Below are 21,053 nucleotides of genomic sequence, written 5' to 3'. Positions count from 1 at the left end.
TACGTGAGCTGAACACTGCCAGACACTCACATAAAACTGAAGGGAAGGAACGGAACTGATCGGAACACTGTCAGTTACTTGTCAGAAAACATAAGCCTCAATTTAATACAAGTTTACATTCTACTGCACTTATATTGTTAACATTTGCTAAACTTATTACATGTTACAACCGACCGCACCTTATATTTAATTACATTATTTCTTTTATTTTTTATTTTTTTAAAACGGCACTTGCAATATGTTAGCTCTCATTGCTGTGCAATAACTTGCTGTCTTGATTGCACTGTACACTGCCTCGACCGTATTGTAATTGTTTTGTCTATATTGTATTAGAGGTCAGTTTGTTTAATTCAGTAGATTCGGTTTAGCTTATGGATAAAGGTTTATCCGTTGTACTGTCTGCTGTGTGTGATTGCATCATCTGGACTGCTTTAATTTCGCTGTACTTTGTGTAGTGACAATAAAGGTTTTTTACAATTTACGAGAGACCACACCACCAACGTCCAGCTCTATGGGGAGATCAGGTGGAGAAGGATGAGGCTCGTTGGTCATTGCCACCGCCATCCAGAAACACCAGCAAACAAGGTTGTGCTGTGGGAACCCACCCATGGGAGACGGAACCCGGGACCACCAAACAAGACCATGCTGAAGACGTTGACGGAAGACGCATATGTAGAGACAACAGAGGAGCTGGCCAGCTGTATGGAGGACAGAGATGTGTGGGGCGTCTGTCACCGTGCCCGTCGGAAACAAGCACCACTGCGGTGCTAATGTTTTCAACAATTTTAAATTTAATTAAATTAAAAACATTCAACAACCACCACTCCACCCAATGTAGGATTTGCTCCTTAATTTCCAATTGTTCCAGCTTCACCAGGGCTCTTTGATGCCATAAACCGTGTGTCATCTTTTCCGTCAATATTTGCACCAAGGCGGAAAAGCGAAGTCAATTGCTCCTGACAAAAAACGATCTCAACATTGTTAAGCTATGTACAAGTGGAAACGAGACCCAACACTGCAGAATGCCTATCCTCCATAATTGTACTCAGAGGTTTGAAGTGACTGGTCTGTAAACCATGTAACGGTGATAGACAAATGACAGGGGAGCAACTTTGTTAAAAATGGTAAACATAATAAAGTTATAGTCAAATGAAATCAGACTGCTCATGCTCCTATCATGGTTTGTCACTAATCACTCACAACTTTATATCTACATTGCATGAATATCTGTGTAGAATAAGAAAACACAATTGACATGCTGATCTGGACACCTCTAAAATACTGTCGCAACTCTGCATTCTCTGCTTGGTCCAACAGCACACCATGTTGAAAACTGATCCTTTGCTTTGGGAGATTCAGGACACAGACAGGCACACAGACAGCATTGTTCAAAATGATTCTGATGGTAACATCCAATCAGTAATTGCAATAAGAAGCATCTGAGGTTGTTACTGATAGAAATAAATACAGCCGATACCCCTTAAGTAGATTAAAAACACGAGATTTGCGAAGGAAAGAGAAGGTCCTCCGAGACCAAAGGGGTGATCGATGCGTGGAGACAGGGGATACAAGTGAGGTTGTAAGTGAAGACTTCTCATTGGTAGTCACCATGGATGTGAATGTGGAGGATGAAGAACTACGGAGGGGTACACTGTCAGTCTGGAGCTTTTCTGTATCCGGAAAGAGAAAGTGTTAGAAATATTGGAACAAATCCCCAGAGTATGACAGGGTCTATCCTCAGACCAAGTAAAAATGGACACATTTTATTGTTCATTTTGCATTTTGTTTATTTATGGTAAATATGGTAAAATGACTTTTATTCGGTGTCATGAATTAATAAGTAATGATTTGTGCATTCTGCACGATTAGGGAGGCTGTTTGGGTGGAACTCAGAAATGAGAAAGGCTTAGCAGCACTTATAGGGGTGTATTATAGACCGCCAAATAGGGAACGAGAATTGGAAGAGCAAATATGTAAGGAGATAGCAGATATTAGTAGTAAGCACAGAGTAGTGATTGTGGGTGATTTCAATTTTCCGTACATAGACTGGGAATCACATTCTGTTAAAGGGCTGGATGGTTTGGAGTTTGTAAAATGTGTGCAGGATAGTTTTTTGCAGCAATACGTAGAGGTACCTACCAGAGAAGGGGCAGTGTTGGACCTCCTGTTAGGAAATGAGACGGGTCAGGTGACGGAGGTATGTGTTGAGGAGCACTTTGGGTCTAGTGATCACAATGCCATTAGTTTCAATATAATTATGGAGAAGGTCAAATCTGGACCAAGGGTTGAGATTTTGGATTGGAGAAAGGCTAATTTTGAGGAGATGAGAAAGGATTTAAAAGGAGTGAAATGGGACATTTTGTTTTATGAAAAGGATATAATAGAGAAATGGAGGATATTTAAAGGTGAAATTTTGAGAGTACAGAGTCTTTATGTCCCTGTTCGGTGGAAAGGAAAGAATAATAATTTGAAAGAGCCGTGGTTTTCCAGGGAAATTAGACACTTGGTTCGGAAAAAGAGGGAAATATACAATAAATATAAGCGGCAGGGAGTAAATGAGGTTCTTGAGGAATATAAAGAATGTAAAAGGAATCTTAAGAAGGAAATTAGAAAAGCGAAAAAAAGATACGAGGTTGCTTTGGCAAGTAATGTAAAAGTAAACCCCAAGGGGTTCTACAGATATGTCAATAGCAAAAGGATAGCGAGGGATAAAATTGGTCCACTAGAGAGTCAGAGTGGACAGCTATGTGCTGAGCCGGAAGAAATGGGGGAGATATTAAACAATTTTTTTTCTTCGGTATTCACCGAGGAGAAGGATATTGAACTATGTGAGGTAAGCGAAACAAGTAGAGTAGTGATGGAAATTATGAGGATCAAAGAAGAGGAGGTACGAACACTTTTGAAAAATATAAAAGTGGATAAGTCTCCAGGTCCTGATAGGATATTCCCTAGGACATTGAGGGAAGTTAGTGCAGAAATAGCAGGGGCTATGACGGAAATATTTCAAACGTCATTAGAAACGGGGATGGTGCCGGAAGATTGGCGCATTGCGCATGTTGTGCCTTTGTTTAAAAAAGGTTCTAAAAGTAAACCTAGCAATTATAGACCTGTTAGTTTGACGTCTGTGGTGGGAAAATTAATGGAAAAGATACTTAGGGACAATATATATAATCACATGGATAAACAAGGCCTGATTAGAAACAGTCAACATGGATTTGTGCCTGGAAGGTCATGTTTGACTAATCTTCTTGAATTTTTTGAAGAGGTTACCAGGGAAATTGATAAGGGCAAGGCTGTGGATGTTGTCTATATGGACTTCAGTAAGGCATTTGACAAGGTTCCACATGGAAGGTTGATTAAGAAGGTTAAATCGTTGGGTATTAATAGTGAGGTTGTAAGATGGATTCAACAATGGCTGAATGGGAGATACCAGAGGGTAATGGTTGACAACTGTATGTCAGGTTGGAGGCCAATGTCTAGTGGAGTACCCCAAGGATCTGTGTTGGGTCCACTGTTGTTTGTCATTTACATTAATGATCTGGATGATGGTGTGGCAAATTGGATTAGTAAGTATGCAGATGATACTAAGATAGGTGGTGTAGTTAATAATGAAGTAGATTTTCAAAGTCTACAGAGAGACTTGGGCCTTTTGGAAGGGTGGGCTGAAAAATGGCAGATGGAGTTTAATGCTGATAAGTGTGAGGTGCTGCATTTTGGTAGGACAAATCAAAATAGGACGTACAGGGTAAATAATAATAATAATAATAATATATTTATTTTATATAGCGCCTTAACACATGCACAAAGCGCTTTACAAATACAATTAACATAGAAACAAACAGACAAACAGACAAACTATCCTGACGGAAAAGCGGCGAATAATCAACGCCAGCGTCCTCTCACGTCAGGGTCCGACAGTAGACATTAAAGAACACAAGACACACAGATACAATTTTTTACACAAAACAGCCATCACAGTGATTGCTCTAGGCATACCCTCACTGTGATGGAAGGCAAAGTCTTATCTCCTCCTCGTTCTTCTCCCGTGGCGCCACGAGGCGATCGAGGCTCCCAACCCCTTGAAGCCCCCACCGGGCGATGGAAAGTCCCAGGGTCGAGCCGAGCAGGCCGATGAAAGTTCTGAGCCCCCACCGGGCGATGGAAAATGCCGCAGCCGAGCCACGCAGGGCGATGAGAGTCCTGAGCCCCCACCGGGCGATGTAAAGTGCCGCGGCCAGGCCACGCAGGGTGATGAAGGGCCTGCGGGCGGGTTGATCGTGCCTCGTGCTTCGGGGCGGTCGAAGCTGCTATGGCTGGAGCTCCCAAAAGCCGGTCGCCAGCCAGGGACCTGCGAACTCCAGATGTTGCGGTCTGCAGGGCCCACGGCCGAAGCCTCCGAGATGGTAAGTCCAGGCCCTGCGACCGGAGTCTTCGAGGTCGATCCCAGCTGGAGGCCGCCGACTCCACGATGTTAGGCCGTAGCGCGAACGGAGATACGACACAGTAAAGGTCGCATCTCCGTTGAGGAGGAGATTTAAAAAAAGGTTTCCCCCAACCCCCCCACCACCCCCCTACATACACAGAATTAAAAATAAAACAAAACGTACATTTAACATCAACATTGACTAAAAAACACAACAAAAAAAACGGAGAGACTGCCGGTGAGCCGCAGCTGCAGAACACAGCCACGCCACAATGGTAGGGAATTGAGGAATGCAGTGGAATAGAGAGATCTGGGAATAACTGTGCATTGTTCCCTGAAGGTGGAATCTCATGTGGATAGGGTGGTGAAGAAGGCATTTGGTATGCTTGCCTTTATAAATCAGAGCATCGAGTATAGAAGTTGGGATGTAATGTTGAAATTGTACAGGGCATTGGTGAGGCCGAATCTGGAGTATGGTGTGCAGTTCTGGTCGCCAAATTATAGGAAGGATGTCGACAAAATGGAGAGGGTAGAGGAGATTTACTAGAATGTTGCCTGGGTTTCAGCACTTAAGCTACAGAGAGAGTTTGAACAGGTTGGGTCTTTATTCTTTGGAGCGTAGAAGGTTGAGGGGGGACTTGATAGAGGTTTTAAAATTTTTAAGAGGGACGGACAGAGTTGACATGGGTAGGCTTTTCCCTTTGAGAGTGGGGAAGATTCCAACAAGGGGACATAACTTCAGAATTAAGGGACAAAAGTTTAGGGGTAACATGAGGGGTAACTTCTTTACTCAGAGGGTGGTGAATGTGTGGAATGAGCTTCCGGTGGAAGTGGTGGAGGCAGGCTCAATTTTATTATTTAAGAGTAAATTGGATAGGTATATGGATGGGAGGGGATTGGAGGGTTATGGTCTGAGAGCAGGTAGATGAGACTAGGTCAGAGAAAGTGGTCGGCGTGGACTGGTAGGGCCGAACGGGCCTGTTTCCGTGCTGTAATTGTTATATGGTTATATGGTTATATGCAAGGAGGAAATCTCCCAAACCAAGGGAAAACATTGCTGGGGTTCTGCTGGACATTAAACTATTATTTGCCCCTTATTCAAAAAGGTTAGGAAGGATGAGAGTCAGGAAACTTCAGCCAGCAAGCTTTACATCAGGGGGAGGGAAGTTGTTGGAGAAGGCATTGAGGTATCGGATTTATGTTCACTTAGAAAGGCCGGGACTTATGAAGAGTCAGCATGGCTTTGTGCAGGGGAATCATGTCTTGCAAATCTGACCGATAGTTTTGAGGCACTAAGAAAACTAATGAAGGCATGGACTTCAGTAAGGCAGTTGACCAGTACCCAGATGATAGGCTGGTCCAGAAGGTTAAGGCTAGGGATCTGCACGGTGTTGGGAAACAGGATCCAAAACTGGCTTAGTCGTGCGAGACAGAGGCTCGTGGTGAATGGGGGTTTTTTCCACCGGTAGTTTGCATCAGAGGTATGGTTTGAAATATACCAACAGACAGACCTTCACATTGAGCCATTTAGGTTTCAGAGATTTGCTATTTGCAGAATTCACAAATCATTACTTAAATATTCACAATCTATCTATCTATCTATCTATCTATCTATTATTAAAACTCTCTGTGTGTATGTGTGCTTCGGACAGCCCAAACGGTACCCAATAGCACCACAATGTTTGGCCCACGTTACTCGCCATTATCCTGGGCATAATATGTATCAACTCTCATTCAAATTGAAGCTACATTTTTAAAGCTAGAGATTTTAAAGTTTAAAAATGTCCTTTCTAACCCATTTCTTGAAAGTCCTCAGCATATGACGTCACAATGGGCCACGTTCGACTTCATTTGCTCCTCACTCGCCAAAACAAGATGGCTGCTGCCAGCAGGACCGCCCGCGCGGGCTCAGTGGTTCCCTCTCCCCTCGCCAGGCCCCGGGGGAGACTCACACGACGGCAGTCAGCGCTGCAAGCACGAGCATTGGTAAGTGGCTTTCGCCGCCAAAGGCTCCATGGAGGGGAGTGGGCGTGGCGGCCGTGTGAGTGGAGGGGAGAGTGGGGGTAGGGGGAGGAGAGAGTGGGGGTGGGAAGGGAACAGTGGGGGTGGGGGAAGAGAGAGTGGGGGTGGGGGAGAGAGTGGGGGTGGGGGAGAGAGTGGGGGTGGGGGGAAGGGGGTGGGGAGAGTGGAGGGAGGTGGGGGCGAGGGGAGGGGGGAATGGGGGTGGGAATGGAGGCAGGGCTGGGGGAATGGGGGCAGGGGAGGGGCAAGTGGGGGTGGGGTAGGGGGATGGAGTGGGTCAGTGGGGGGAGGAGGTGGGATAAGGGGGATTGAGTGGGGGAATTAAGGGTGCTCCACCAATACAGGAGCGGCTTTGGGTCCAGGGCTCACTCAGTCACACCCTCTTCCCTTCCCTGTTCCCCCTCTATGAGGAATGGACCCAACGGGTCGACTTGGTCTAGTATATAATAAAAGTTACTTTTATGAAATTTCTATGGGATGGTGGGAGAGTTAAATAAAATGTATAATAACATTAGTCTATTTTTGCTTTTTCAACTTACATTTCTTGACGCATTTCCAGATAGTGATTTTTTTTAATTTTAAATGCATGGCAGGTTCATTTTAATGTCTCGCTGTTTTCTCGTTCAAGCATTTTCATAATTAATCCAATATTAGCAAAATCTTACTGCTGGTGTAAAGCATGAGTTGCTGCATGTGAATGACAGCAAAAATATTGTTCTGGTCCTAGATATCAAAAGATTATGTCCAGGAGCAAGTAACAGACAGGTTGTTAAGAGCTTTTTATATTTATATTGAACAACAGAAATAATCAGGCAAGAGTTACAGGCTGGATTCTGATCAAAGATTACAAAGACAGCCAGGAAGTAGGTTCCAGGCAGAAATTCAGCCAGAGTGTTCAGAAAGGGGTATTAGTAGGGAGGATACATGTAAAATTTAATCACAGAGCTGGGAGTAAGCTATTATTTACCCTCAAGATGTCTGAAACCGGCAAGTTGTAAATTTAAACAACTACCCAAATGTTGTGAGTTTTATTATTGAAATATCTTGTTGATATTTGACCAGCATTTAAAAGTGCACGTCTCCATTCAAATGGAAGGCTGCAAAGTGATAATCATCTGTAGTTGCTTGTGTCTCCAGATGTAGCTGCTGCCTGCTTAGGAGATTGCTGTCAGTTTCCAAAGCAAATCTCTATATTTTCATATTGCCATTTACAACAACACAAACAGGCAATATCCATGATCAGTTGGTGTCAAACAATGATTTCAAAGAATCACTGTCAAATATACAAATCTGCATAAATGTGTAGACACAAAAGTACAAGAAAGAAAGAATTTAGAAATAATAAAGAAAGAATTGTTATCATTTAAACAGTTTTTTTGTCAATCTAGGACAAAAGTTCAAAGTATCTGTCTGCTCTGGACATAATTAATAGCAATGTAACTTTTATTTTTGTCAACAAATAAAATAACACATTCTGTCTCTTGTATATTCTGGCAAAATAAACAACTTTAAGGAATAATGCATGTTAAAATGTCACTTCTACGGAGGATGGAGGGAGGGAGAAGAACACAAGCATGTCGCATTTCACGTACATCTTCCGGATGGTTTTTATAAATGTTATATTTCATCATACTGGCCGTCTAGAGCTGAATACTTTCACTCCGTTCTGCATAGATGAACGAGCACATTTGGTCAGTAGGGACCCAATGGCTTGTTTTTCTCCACATAAATCCCTAATGAAAAGAGAAATAGAGCAAAAAACATTTGTTTAAAAAAAATTGAAATACAGTCTCCAAAGATATGAAATGGTGCAAAGTAAACTCTACACTTAAAATTTAAAGTGGATTTGAATTTGCTTTTGAGGGAGGGAAAGAAACACGGAACAAGTTTTATTGCATGATTCAGCTATTTAGACACAGCATTGAAACAGGCCCTTCAGCCTACCGAGTCCACACCGACCATTGATTAGCTGATCATAGTAGTTCTATGTTATCTCATTTTCTCATTCATTCCCTATACCTTAGGGGCAATTTTAGAGGCCAAGCAACCTACAAATCCCACACATCTGTGGGGTGTGGCAGGAAACTAGACCACCCAGCCATAGGGACAAGAAGCAAACAACACCCGAGACAACACCCATAGACAACACCCGAGGTCAGGATTGAACCCGGTTCTCTGGTGCTGTGAGGCAGCATCTCTACCAGCTACACCACCATGCCACCCTTAAAGGCAACACACCATTTGTAAAAAATAATCTTTTTAATTGATTCTTGTAGTTACACTCATTTCAGGGGGGTGGATCTCAGTGACAAAGCAATATTTGTTGTTCATGCCCAATTATGGTTGAGAGTCAACCGTGCGGACAGGATCACAAGCAGGGTCAGCAGGAACAAGGGAATCCGATTTCTTTTTTTTTCTGAGATAAATTTTTTATTGGAGATAGGTACATCTTTACAGTCATACATTTTTAAATTGATAATATTGTCAATTATTATTATATTGTCTCCAATACCTTTTGCCCCCTTTTTTTTTTTAAACTAGATAGAACTAAAGAAATAGATGAAGTAAAGAAAGAAAAGAGAGAGAAGCAAAATAAAAACAAAAACAAAAACAAATTATAAAGATAAGGAAAAAGTTAGTTAAAGAAGAATGGAAAAATTTATTAAAATAACAAAAACTTCATTCGAGATATATACGTACATTTCAAAGTATAGCATTTCATCCATTCTTTAGTCCGAGTGCTAGTCAGGTTCCTGTGCTGAACCATTCTGACCCTTTAAGTAATCAATAAAAGGAGACCATATTCCAATGAATAATTCCTGTTTGTCCAACAGGGAAAATCTGATTCTTTCCACGTTTAAGGTCTCCGTCATTTCTATAATCCACATTTTGATTGTGGGGACCGTAGGGGGAATCCGATTTCTCTACCTGCACAACATTAGAGCACTAGAAAGGTTTCTACACAACACCAGCAGTACTGAAACTCACATTTTATTTGAAATTTACAATGTTTGAACTCTCCAGTTCTCATGGTAGGTTTCAAGCGCCTGCCTCTACCTTGCTCGTCCAGTCAGATAAGCTTGATGCTACTCCACCTTCTTGGTGACTTTCTGCATTTCATGAGCCTACAGACTGATACCTCCCCACCCCCCATGCATTACATTAACTTCTCACCATTTTTTAATTCTTCCCACAAAAATGAATAGTCCTCCATTTTAATCAATCTTCCAACTTCTTGTCCTCTATCTTAACCTATCCATTTCTTTTACAAACCGTGCCATCCTCTGTTCATTTTACCACCTAACTTTATACAATCAGCAAACCTTAATGTTACACTGCTGTTTTTTCATGCAAGTAACCAAAAGCTTAGTGCTGATTCCTTTCATACGCCATTAGTCACTGCAACCAATCTGCATAAAGAGCTCTTGGGCATTCACGATCATGTGCAGTCCTTTCCATGCTTCTATGGAGCCCTCATTTTATGAGACAACCTTTCATTTGTTACTTTATCAAATATTGCCATGCATTACGCTGGCCACATCGACAAAACTTGACAAGTGATTTTAATTTTACAAGACCATGTTGACCCCTGCCTGATCATAGCATGAAGTGCCGCGTTACCAGGCTTTTATTAATGGATTGCAACGATTCACCATCAGCTGATATCAGGTTAAATGATCAACAGTTCTTGATGTTATACGTTTGCTATCTTTGAATCTGCTGGATTGTTCCAGAAATTAAGACATTTTGAAAGAACATTATATGCATCATGCATCTCTGCAGCCACTTCTTTGTCGGAAGTAACTTGGAGAATTCGCCAGGGCCCCTCAGTACTGCAGTGATACTGGGATAGCTTGGCTGAAGGCATGTTTAGTTCTGAATCACAGGCAATTGTTATCATCGCGGAGATGTGTTCTTACCCTTTACTGCAGGTAAATGAATACCGAATAATGAAAAGCCTAGATAGAGTGGATGTGGAGAGGATGGTGGGAATGGCGGCGCTGCCATAGCAGCTGCGGCTTACCTGCGGTCCATTTGTCTTTGTGTTTTTGTTGTTTTTTTGTCTTAATTGTAGTTGTGATGTCGTGTTTTTGTGTTTGTGTACTATGTGTGTATGTGGGGGGGAGGGGGGGGGAACTGTAAAATTGTAAATATGTGTCCCTTCCGAACGGAGACCCGACCTTTGTTTTCTGGGTGTTGTCTCCGTTCCTGCTGCGGCCTACCATCGGCCCAACTCCTGGAGCTGGCGGCCCCCAGGGCTCTGGTTCGCAGAGCCCGCGGATCGGACTTACCATCACCGGAGCCGGCCGTCCTCAGAGGCTGCGGGAGCAGCTGCGACTCGCCTTAGGCTCGGGCCGCGTGGATGCCGACATCGGGAGCTCCGGCAGCGGCAGCGTGTTCGCCTGCCCCGGATCACGGGGCTTGGGTCGGCCCGCCGCGGACATTTCACCGTCCGGCGCGGCCTAAAATATGCCGCGGGATTTTTCTCTGCTGGGCGGGGGCTTCAATGTCGAGAGCCAAGACCGCCCCGACGTGCAGCAACAGCGGCAGCTTGTTCGCACGCCCCGGATTGGACTTATCATCGGCGGAGCCGGCCGTCTTCGGAGGCTGCGGGAGCGGCTGCGACTCGCCTTAGGCTCGGGCTGTACTCCACTTGTTTGCAAACTCTTTCTATTTAGATTATAGTCTGCCTTTTGATTCCTTTTGCCATTTGTCAAACTTTGGCCACTCACTTTGCCTATCTATCTGCTGTTACGGAATTCAAATATCTCGCTGCAGCATTTGCAATAATTCAGGATTCAGTGATTAGCATTGAAAACAGCAGCAAACAATACTAAAGCAATATCAAAAATACTCACTGGATATATGGAGCAATATCATCTTCTGTCCACTTGTCCCTGATGTTAAAGAGGCTGTTAAAACGATCCTGTGTGTTCTCTGACAGATCCTCCACATTTAATTGAAAAATTACTTGTGGTCTTGAATTTCTGTCCACAAGAGCAACACCCTGTACATAAAAAACATGAATTTTAATAGCACATTCATTTGCAATTGGACAGACCTCTCATATGGCGCGTAATGCATCTTTTCAGGAAAAAAAAGTATGCACGCCAAATGCGCGTACACATTGCGCTACATTCATGTGGGAAAAACGACTATTATTTCCAACAGTCTGTAGTTCTTGAACTACATGTACAATGTCAGGCCTATCATGAGTATATTCTGCTATTATAAAGGTTATTGAACAGAAATATATTTTACAACAAAGAAAAAATTGTATAAGAAAATAACTGCAGATGCTGGTACAAATCGATTTATTCACAAAATGCTGGAGTAACTCAGCAGGTCAGGCAGCATCTCGGGAGAGAAGGAATGGGTGACGTTTCGGGTCGAGACCCTTCTTCAGACTGATGTCAGGGGGCGGGACAAAGGAAGGATATAGGTGGAGACAGGAAGACAGTGGGAGATCTGGGAAGGAGGAGGGGAAGAGCGGGACAGAGGAACTATCTAAAGTTGGAGAAGTCGACGTTCATACCACCGGGCTGCAAACTGCCCAGGCGAAATATGAGGTGCTGCTCCTCCAACTTCCGGCGGGCCTCACTATGGCACTGGAGGAGGCCCATGACAGAAAGGTCAGACTGGGAATGGGAGGGGGAGGTAAAGTGCTCGGCCACCGGGAGATCAGTTTTGTTAATGCGGACCGAGCGCAGGTGTTCAGCGAAGCGATCGCCGAGCTTGCGCTTGGTTTCACCGACTAAAGAAAAAATTGTTTTGTTTTTTCTATTTTGCTTTTTCCGTTCACATCCCAATTCTCTTGGTATTGAATAAAAGAACAATGGTCATAAAATTATGACTAAGTTATGAAGAAAGATTTTAATTTAAAAAACTGCACATATCTAATTTAATTGAAGACATACTTGCTCCAACAGCAAATCAGCAAATGGTCTTCAACAGCAAATCACAACGGTCCATGCCCCCCCTAACTCTACGCCTCCCCTACTGCCCTCCCAACCTCCCCCCACCACAGTACAGCGGCGAGGCGAGGCGGGGCGAGTACAGCGGCGAGGCGGGGGCGAGACCAGCGGCGAGGCGGGGGCGAGACCAGCGGCGAGGCGGGGGCGAGACCAGCGGCGAGGCGGGGGCGAGACCAGCGGCGAGGCGGGGGCGAGACCAGCGGCGAGGCGGGGGCGAGACCAGCGGCGAGGCGGGGCGAGTACAGCGGCGAGGCGGGGCGAGTACAGCGGCGAGGCGGGGCGAGTACAGCGGCGAGGCGGGGGCGAGACCAGCGGCGAGGCGGGGCGAGTACAGCGGCGAGGCGGGGCGAGTACAGCGGCGAGGCGGGGCGAGTACAGCGGCGAGGCGGGGCGAGTACAGCGGCGAGGCGGGGGCGAGACCAGCGGCGAGGCGGGGGCGAGACCAGCGGCGAGGCGGGGCGAGTACAGCGGCGAGGCGGGGCGAGTACAGCGGCGAGGCGGGGCGAGTACAGCGGCGAGGCGGGGCGAGTACAGCGGCCAGGCGGGGCGAGACCAGCGGCGAGGCGGGGCGAGTACAGCGTCGAGGCGGGGGCGAGACCAGCGGCGAGGCGGGGGCGAGACCAGCGGCGAGGCGGGGGCGAGACCAGCGGCGAGGCGGGGGCGAGACCAGCGGCGAGGCGGGGGCGAGACCAGCGGCGAGGCGGGGGCGAGACCAGCGGCGAGGCGGGGGCGAGACCAGCGGCGTGGCGGGGGGAGACCAGCGGCGAGGCGGGGGCGAGACCAGCGGCGAGGCGGGGGGAGACCAGCGGCGAGGCGGGGGGAGACCAGCGGCGAGGCGGGGGGAGACCAGCGGCGAGGCGGGGGGAGACCAGCGGCGAGGCGGGGGGGAGACCAGCGGCGAGGCGGGGGGAGACCAGCGGCGAGGCGGGGGGAGACCAGCGGCGAGGCGGGGGGGAGACCAGCGGCGAGGAGGGGGGAGACCAGCAGCGAGGCAGGGGGGAGACCAGCAGCGAGGCAGGGGGAGACCAGCGGCGAGGCGGGGGGAGACCAGCGGCGAGGCGGGGCGAGTACAGCGGCGAGGCGGGGCGAGTACAACGGCGAGGCGGGGCGAGTACAGCGTCGAGGCGGGGCGAGACCAGCGGCGAGGCGGGGCGAGTACAGCGGCGAGGCGGGGCGAGTACAACGGCGAGGCGGGGCGAGTACAGCGTCGAGGCGGGGCGAGACCAGCGGCGAGGCGGGGCGAGTACAGCGGCGAGGCGGGGCGAGACCAGCGGCGAGGCGGGGCGAGTACAGCGGCGAGGCGGGGCGAGTACAGCGGCGAGGCGGGGCGAGTACAGCGGCGAGGCGGGGCGAGTACAGCGGCGAGGCGGGGCGAGTACAGCGGCGAGGCGGGGGGAGACCAGCGGCGAGGCGGGGCGAGTACAGCGGCGAGGCGGGGCGAGTACAGCGGCGAGGCGGGGGGAGACCAGCGGCGAGGCGGGGCGAGACCAGCGGCGAGGCGGGGCGAGACCAGCGGTGTTGCGGGGAGACCAGCGGCAAAGCCGGGCCAGCAGTGGGGCGAGACAAGCGGAGAGGCGGTGCAAGACCAGCGGCGAGGCCGCGCAAGCGGCGGGCGAGGCCAGGCGAGCGGTGGGGCGCAGCGAGGCATGTGTTTCGCGGAAAAATGTGAGGTGAAATCGGAATGGCGGAAATGAAATAAGAAAGCGGAAACTTTCCGCCAAATTCGGAAGAGTTGGGAGGTCTGATTGGATGATACATATCTACTGACATTTATAAAAGTTTAACTCGGGGTCACTGCTAAAAGCTTAATTAAACCATGGAGATAGCAACACACTAGACTCAACACACTTAGTATGTGAATCTAGCCTTTCTATAAATTCCCATTTTCACTCGTTGTTTCACGGCTCGATATCCCCATAAAACAAAAACTCAATGCCTTTTAGGAACAGAAGAAATTAAACACAAATGTGGTTTAAAACAGAAAACACCTTTTAAAAATTTGTGCAATTATTTTTATTTACATATTGTTTCACTTAGCAGAGTTTCAAATTCTTGACTTATGCTAAAATCTCATTGATTACATAGTCTGAGAAAAAGAGCTTCAAAAACGAAAAAAAAAATCATTTGAGCACGGAGTAAAATGTAGCGTCACAGAGCTATAAAGCAAGGAAAAATACTTTTTGGTCCATCTGGATAGTGCCGACCAAGTTACCTAACCAAGCTAGTCGCACTTGCAAGCACTTGACTCCACAATAACCGCTGACTTCACTGAAATACTCAACTGCTTTAACCTCACTCAACACGTCAATTTTCCCACCCATAACCGTGGGCACATTCTGGACCTTGTCTGCTCCACTGGACTAAATCTACATCACCTCTCTGGCTCCGACCCCACCCTCTCTGATCACTTAGCCATCACCATGTCTGTCAACATTCCCACCCCAGCTCCAAGGCAAAAACGCAAAATCAACTTCCGTAAGCTGAACTCTTTCACCAACCTTGCTCTCATCCTCCCTCTCTGAAATAATGTCCGCCTCTCCCTTCGTTGACCTCCACAGCCCCTCTGACCTCACTGACTACTACAACCACACTCTCTCCTCCTGCCTCGACCAGCTTGCACCTATAAAAACCAAAACAGTTTCCTTCACCCACTCTGCTCCCTGGTTTACCCCTGAACACCGCAGGAGAAAACTCATGCCCGCCAACTTGAAAGTCTCCGCAACAAAACAGGTCTCACAATTCACTCCCAAGCCTACAAAGACCACCTGCAGCACTACAAAGATGCCCTCTCCCGTGCCCACTCCACCTACTACTCTCAAATAATTCACTCTGGCTCCGGAAACCCCAAAACACTCTTCTCTACAATAAACAAACTCCTCAGCCCCCTGGACACCATCTCCCAATCATTCACAGTTGACAAATGCACCACTTTCCTTTCATTCTTCCAAAGCAAAATAGACAGTATCTACAGCACCTTAACCACCAACGCACCTGCTCCCCCTCAAACCACCTGCCCCCCCTTATCCTGTCAACCCCTGCCTCAGTTCTCCCCAGTCTCCACCACCGACCTCTCTGACCTCTTCACAGGAATAAAAACTGCCACCTGCTCTCTGGACCCCATCCCCTCCAGCTTTGTCAAGGCCTGCCTTCCTGCTCTCTCTCCACTTATCACTGCAACAATAAACTCCTCCCTGTCCACTGGCATCGTCCCGCCATCCCTCAAAATCGCTGCTGTCACCCCCATTCTGAAAAAACCTGGTCTCAACCCTGACACCCCGAACAACTTCAGACCAATCTCCAACCTACCCTTTCTGTCCAAAGTTTTGGAACGTGCTGTAGCTTCCCAACTCAAATACCACCTCCCTACCAATAACCTGTATGAAACTTTCCAATCCGGATTCCGCTCCAACCACTGTACTGAAACTGCGCTCCTCAAAATCACAAACGACCTTTTCCTCTCCTCCGACGCTGGCAACCTCAACATCCTCATCCTACTTGACCTCAGCGCCGCCTTTGACACCATAAATCACTCCATTCTCCTCACCCGACTTGAAACCTCCTTTAACATCACCGGCACAGCCCTATCCTGGTTCAAATCTTACCTCTCTGACAGGCACCAGTTCATCTCCATTAACAACTGTAAATCCCCCACCGCTCCCCTCCCCCAAGGTGTCCCCCAAGGCTCAGTCCTTGGCCCCCTCCTCTTCATCCTCTACCTGTTCCCCCTTGGTCAATTAATCCGCCGTCATGGTCTCAACTTCCACTGCTTCGCCGATGATATCCAGCTCCTCATCTCCACCAAGTCAATCTCCACCACCACACACTCTACACTGACAAACTGCATCACTGAAATAAAATTTCCTCAAACTCAACTGCAACAAATCTGAAATCATCATCATTGGTCCAAAAACGCTCACCAAATCCACCCAAAACTTCATCCTCAATATTGATGGTCTCCCAGTATCCACCTCCCCTCACATCCGGAATCTTGGAATCATCTTTGATCAAACCCTCTCCTTCGACAAACACATCACAAAGACAGCCTTCTTCCACCTCAAAAACATTGCCCGTCTCCGTCCATCCCTCTCCTCCACAGCTGCAGAAACCCTCATCCACGCCTTCATCACCTCCCGTCTGGACTACTGCAACAGTCACCCTCAAAAATCATCAGTAAACTTCAATACATTCAAAACTCCGCTGCCCGTCTACTCACCCACACCCCGATCCGTGACCATATCACCCCCGTCCTTTACAAACTCCACTGGCTCCCCATCCCCCAGAGAATCCAGTACAAAATCCTCCTCATGACCTACAAAGCCCTCCATAACCTGGCCCCATCCTACCTGACCGACCTCCTCCACAGGCACACTCCCACCTGCACCCTCCGCTCTGCTGCTGCCAATCTCCTATCCCCCCACATCCGGACCAAACTCAGATCCTGGGGGGACAGGGCTTTCTCCATCGCTGTTCCCACCCTATGGAACTCACTACCCCAAACCGTCAGAGACTCCTCCTCACTCACCACATTCAAAACATCACTGAAGTCTCACCTGTTCAGTACTGCCTTCAACCACTGAAGGTCACCTCACCTTCTGTCTCCTTTCTCTGTTCGTTTACTTATTTATCTATTTATTCACTTCCCTATGTTCTTTAAATCCCTGTAAAGCATCTTTGAGTATATGAAAAGCGCTATATAAATGTAATGCATTATTATTATTATTATTATATTCCTCCACACCTTTATATCCAAATACCTATCTAAGTATCTTTGAACCGGTCATAATTGTACACACTACACTTCCTCTGGCAGCACAGTCCATGCATACATCACTCTTTGCCTATCAACTCCTTTTTAAATCCTTCCCCTTGCACCTTAACCAATGACCTATAGTTTTAGACTCCCCTACCCATGGGAAATGACTGTTATGATTTGTCTTATCTCTGCCCCTCGTGATTGTATATGCATGCACGGTAGAGTTGCTGCCTTACAGCGCTTGCAACACCGGAGACCCGGGTTCAATCCTGATTACGACTGCTGACTGTACGAAGTTTGTACGTTCTCCCCGTGACTATGCGAGTTTCCTCCCACACTCCAACGACGCAGGTTTGTCGCTCCGGTTTAAGTGTAAATTGTCCCTAGTGTGTGTAGGGCAGCGTTAATGTGCACCTAAGCTCATTGGAAAAAAAGAACTAGACTATCCATCCTCTCCTTGCAACACGACTTGCTCTGGACCCAGCTACATCCTTGCAAATTTTTGTTGCACTTTTTCCAGGGTCACAACCTCTTGTGCTGCTGTTACATACCGTCTCATTTCCTGCACGCAATACCCTGACTGATGAAGCCAAGCATGCCAAACACATTCAACATCCCGTCCACCCCTGCTGCCATCTTAATGGAACTATGTACCTGCACCCCATGGTCTCTCTATTCTACTCCTCACAGCTCCACCATTTACTCCAACTCCTACCCTGGGTTGCCCTACTAAAATGCACCAACTCGCATTCACCAGAAATAAGCTCCATCTACCATTCTTCAGCCCATTGACCCATTTGATCAAGATCCCACAGTAAACTCAGAAAAGTTCTTCACTGGCCATTATACCACCAATGTTAGTGCCATCCACAAGCTTACTAACCATGCTGCACATATTCACATGCAAATCGTTAACAGTGGACTCAGCACTGAACCCTCTCGCACACCATTTGTCTGAGGCCTCCAGTCTGAAAATCATCCCTCTACTACCAACCCCCATCTCCAACCTTCAAGCTAATTTTGTATCCCACTGGCTCGCTTGCCCATAGTCCCATGTGATCTAATCTTCCTGACCAGCCTGCCATATGGTACTTTGTCAAAGGCCTAGCTGAATTCTATGTGGACAATAACTACAGCACTAACCTCAGTCTTCCTGGTCAACTCTTTAAGAAGCTCAATCAAATTTGTAAGACACAATTTCCCATTCAAAAAGCCATGTTGACTATCCCTAACCAGTCCTTGCCTTCCCAAATGCACTTAGATGCTGTCTCTCAGAATCCCCTCCCATACCTTACCCACCACGGATGTAAACTGACTGATTTGCAAGTCCCGGGGATTTCCCTGCAGCCTTTCTATAATAGTGGCGAATTATCCACTTGAGGCTTCTGGCATTTCATCCATGGCTTTTGATGATACAAAGATCTCTGCCGGTGGACCCACAATTTCTTTTCTACCTTTCCACAACATCCAAAGATACACTTGATCAGGTCCCAGGAATTTATCTAACATCGTGCATTTTAAGACCTCTAGATTCCTTTTCCAAAATGTGGGCTCTCTTCCATCATCACTATTAACTGGTTTAGGAAGGAATTGCAGATGCTGGTTTACACTGAAGATAAATGCAAAATGCTGGAGTAACTTAATGAGACAAGCAGCACCTCCGGAGAGAAGAAATGGGTGACATTTCAGGTCGAGACCTTTCTTCAGATTGAGTCAGGGGAGAGGGAGAAACAGAGATATGGAAGGGTAAGGTGTGAAAACAAGACATCAAAGGGGACCAGAAACGTCACCCATTCCTTCTATCCAGATATGCTGCCTATCCCATTGAGTTACTCCAGCATTTTTTGTTCATCACTATTAACTTCCCCAAATTCCCTAGCATTCATGTTTTTCTCTATGGTAAATACAGCTGAGAAATATTCACTAAACACCTCTCATCTTCTGTGGCTCCACATGTAGACAACCTTGATGATCTTTTGAGGGGCCCCACTCTCACCCCAGTTACTCTTTTGTCCTTAAAATACTTATAGAATCGGTTTGGATTCCCCTTTTCCTTATCTACCAAAGCCATCTCATGTGTCTCTTTGGCCCCCTTCTGATTTTGTCTTAAGTGTATTCCTACAACTTCTATACTCAAGGAATTCACTTGATCCCACTTGCCTCCACCTAGATTTGGAAGACTATACACATTTTGAAAGCTTGCAGTAAAGTTTCACGAGGTTGATTCCCGAGATAAAGGATATGAGCAGATTGAGTCCATAATCGGTGAAATTGCAAATGATTGACAGAGTAGATATTGAGAAGATATTTTCATTGGTAACAGAAGTAACAGGCAGGATTGAGAATAAAGGGTCATCTATTTAAGACAGAAATAAAGAGGGATTCCTTCTCTCGGAGGCGAATGAATCTCTGGAATTCTCTAAGCAGAGAAATGTGCAGGTAGTCACTGAATCAAGGCAACGATGGAGACACAGAACCATGGGGGTAATCGGGAAGCTATGGAAACATAAACATTGAAAAATAGGTGCTGGAGTAGGCCATTCAGTCGTTCGAGCCAGCACTGCCATTCAATATGATCATGGCTGATCATCCAAAATCAGTACCCAGTTCCTGCTTTCTCCCCATATCCCTTGATTCCATTAGCCCTAAGAGCTAAATCTAATTCCCTCTTGAAAACATCCAGTGAATTGGTCTCCACTGCCTTCTATGGCAGATAATTCCACAGATTCACAACTCTCTGGGTGAAGAAGTTTTTCCTCATCTCAGTCCCAAATGACCTACCCCTTATTCTTAAACAGAGAAGGTAAGCAGCATCAGGCAAGATTGCAACATCCATGATCTACTGAATGGCAGAGCAGACTAGAGGGGCTGATTGGCCTTTCCCTTTCCTCTGTTCTCCCAAAGATATCTTTCCTGCCAGTACAGCACAACAGAGACAATTTTCTGACCGTTTATTATTCATAGCAAGTACTAACACCGTAGGACACATAGCAAGTACTAACACCATAGGACACATAGCAAGCACTAACACCGTAGGACACATAGCAAGTACTAACACCGTAGGACACATAGCAAGTACTAACACCATAGGACACATAGCAAGTACTAACACCATAGGACACATAGCAAGTACTAACATAGGACACATAGCAAGTACTAACACCATAGGACACATAGCAAGTACTAACATAGGACACATAGCAAGTACTAACACCATAGGACACATAGCAAGTATTAACACCATAGGACACATAGCAAGTACTAACACCATAGGACACATAGCAAGTACTAACACCATAGGACACATAGCAAGTACTAACATAGGACACATAGCAAGTACTAACACCATAGGACACATAGCAAGTACTAACACCATAGGACACATAGCAAGTACTAACATAGGACACATAGCAAGTACTAACATAGGACACATAGCAAGTACTAACACCATAGGACACATAGCAAGTACTAACACCATAGGACACATAGCAAGTACTAACACCATAGGACACATAGCAAGTACTAACACCATAGGACACATAGCAAGTACCAACACCATAGGACACATAGCAAGTACTAACACCGTAGGACACATAGCAAGTACTAACATAGGACACATAGCAAGTACTAACATAGGACACATAGCAAGTACTAACACCATAGGACACACAGCAAGTACTAACACCGTAGGACACATAGCAAGTACTAACACCATAGGACACATAGCAAGTACTAACACCATAGGACACATAGCAAGTACTAACATAGGACACATAGCAAGTACTAACACCATAGGACACACAGCAAGTACTAACACCGTAGGACACATAGCAAGTACTAACACCATAGGACACACAGCAAGTACTAACACCGTAGGACA

The 21,053-nt window shown here is 46.6% G+C and overlaps 1 protein-coding gene across 1 annotated transcript in view; it reads right to left on the bottom strand.

Moving 5' to 3' along the window:
- Positions 1–7,875: 7,875 nt before the first annotated feature.
- The window catches only part of dscc1 (DNA replication and sister chromatid cohesion 1), a 67,934-nt gene continuing 54,756 nt past the window's right edge, over positions 7,876–21,053 (bottom strand). Inside the window, exons 8-9 of the mRNA XM_078397118.1 lie at positions 11,305–11,453; positions 7,876–8,178 (exon numbers count right to left, since the gene is read on the bottom strand). Of these exons, the coding sequence (XP_078253244.1) occupies positions 8,073–8,178; positions 11,305–11,453 (255 nt within the window). The 3' untranslated portion in view covers positions 7,876–8,072. The remainder of the gene's footprint in view (positions 8,179–11,304; positions 11,454–21,053) is intronic.

The sequence above is a fragment of the Rhinoraja longicauda genome, chromosome 4 (assembly GCF_053455715.1).
Source record: "Rhinoraja longicauda isolate Sanriku21f chromosome 4, sRhiLon1.1, whole genome shotgun sequence".
Lineage (NCBI taxonomy): Eukaryota > Metazoa > Chordata > Chondrichthyes > Rajiformes > Arhynchobatidae > Rhinoraja > Rhinoraja longicauda.
Note: the sequence above shows the minus strand (reverse complement) of the source record. Positions and strands in the feature narration are given on the sequence as shown.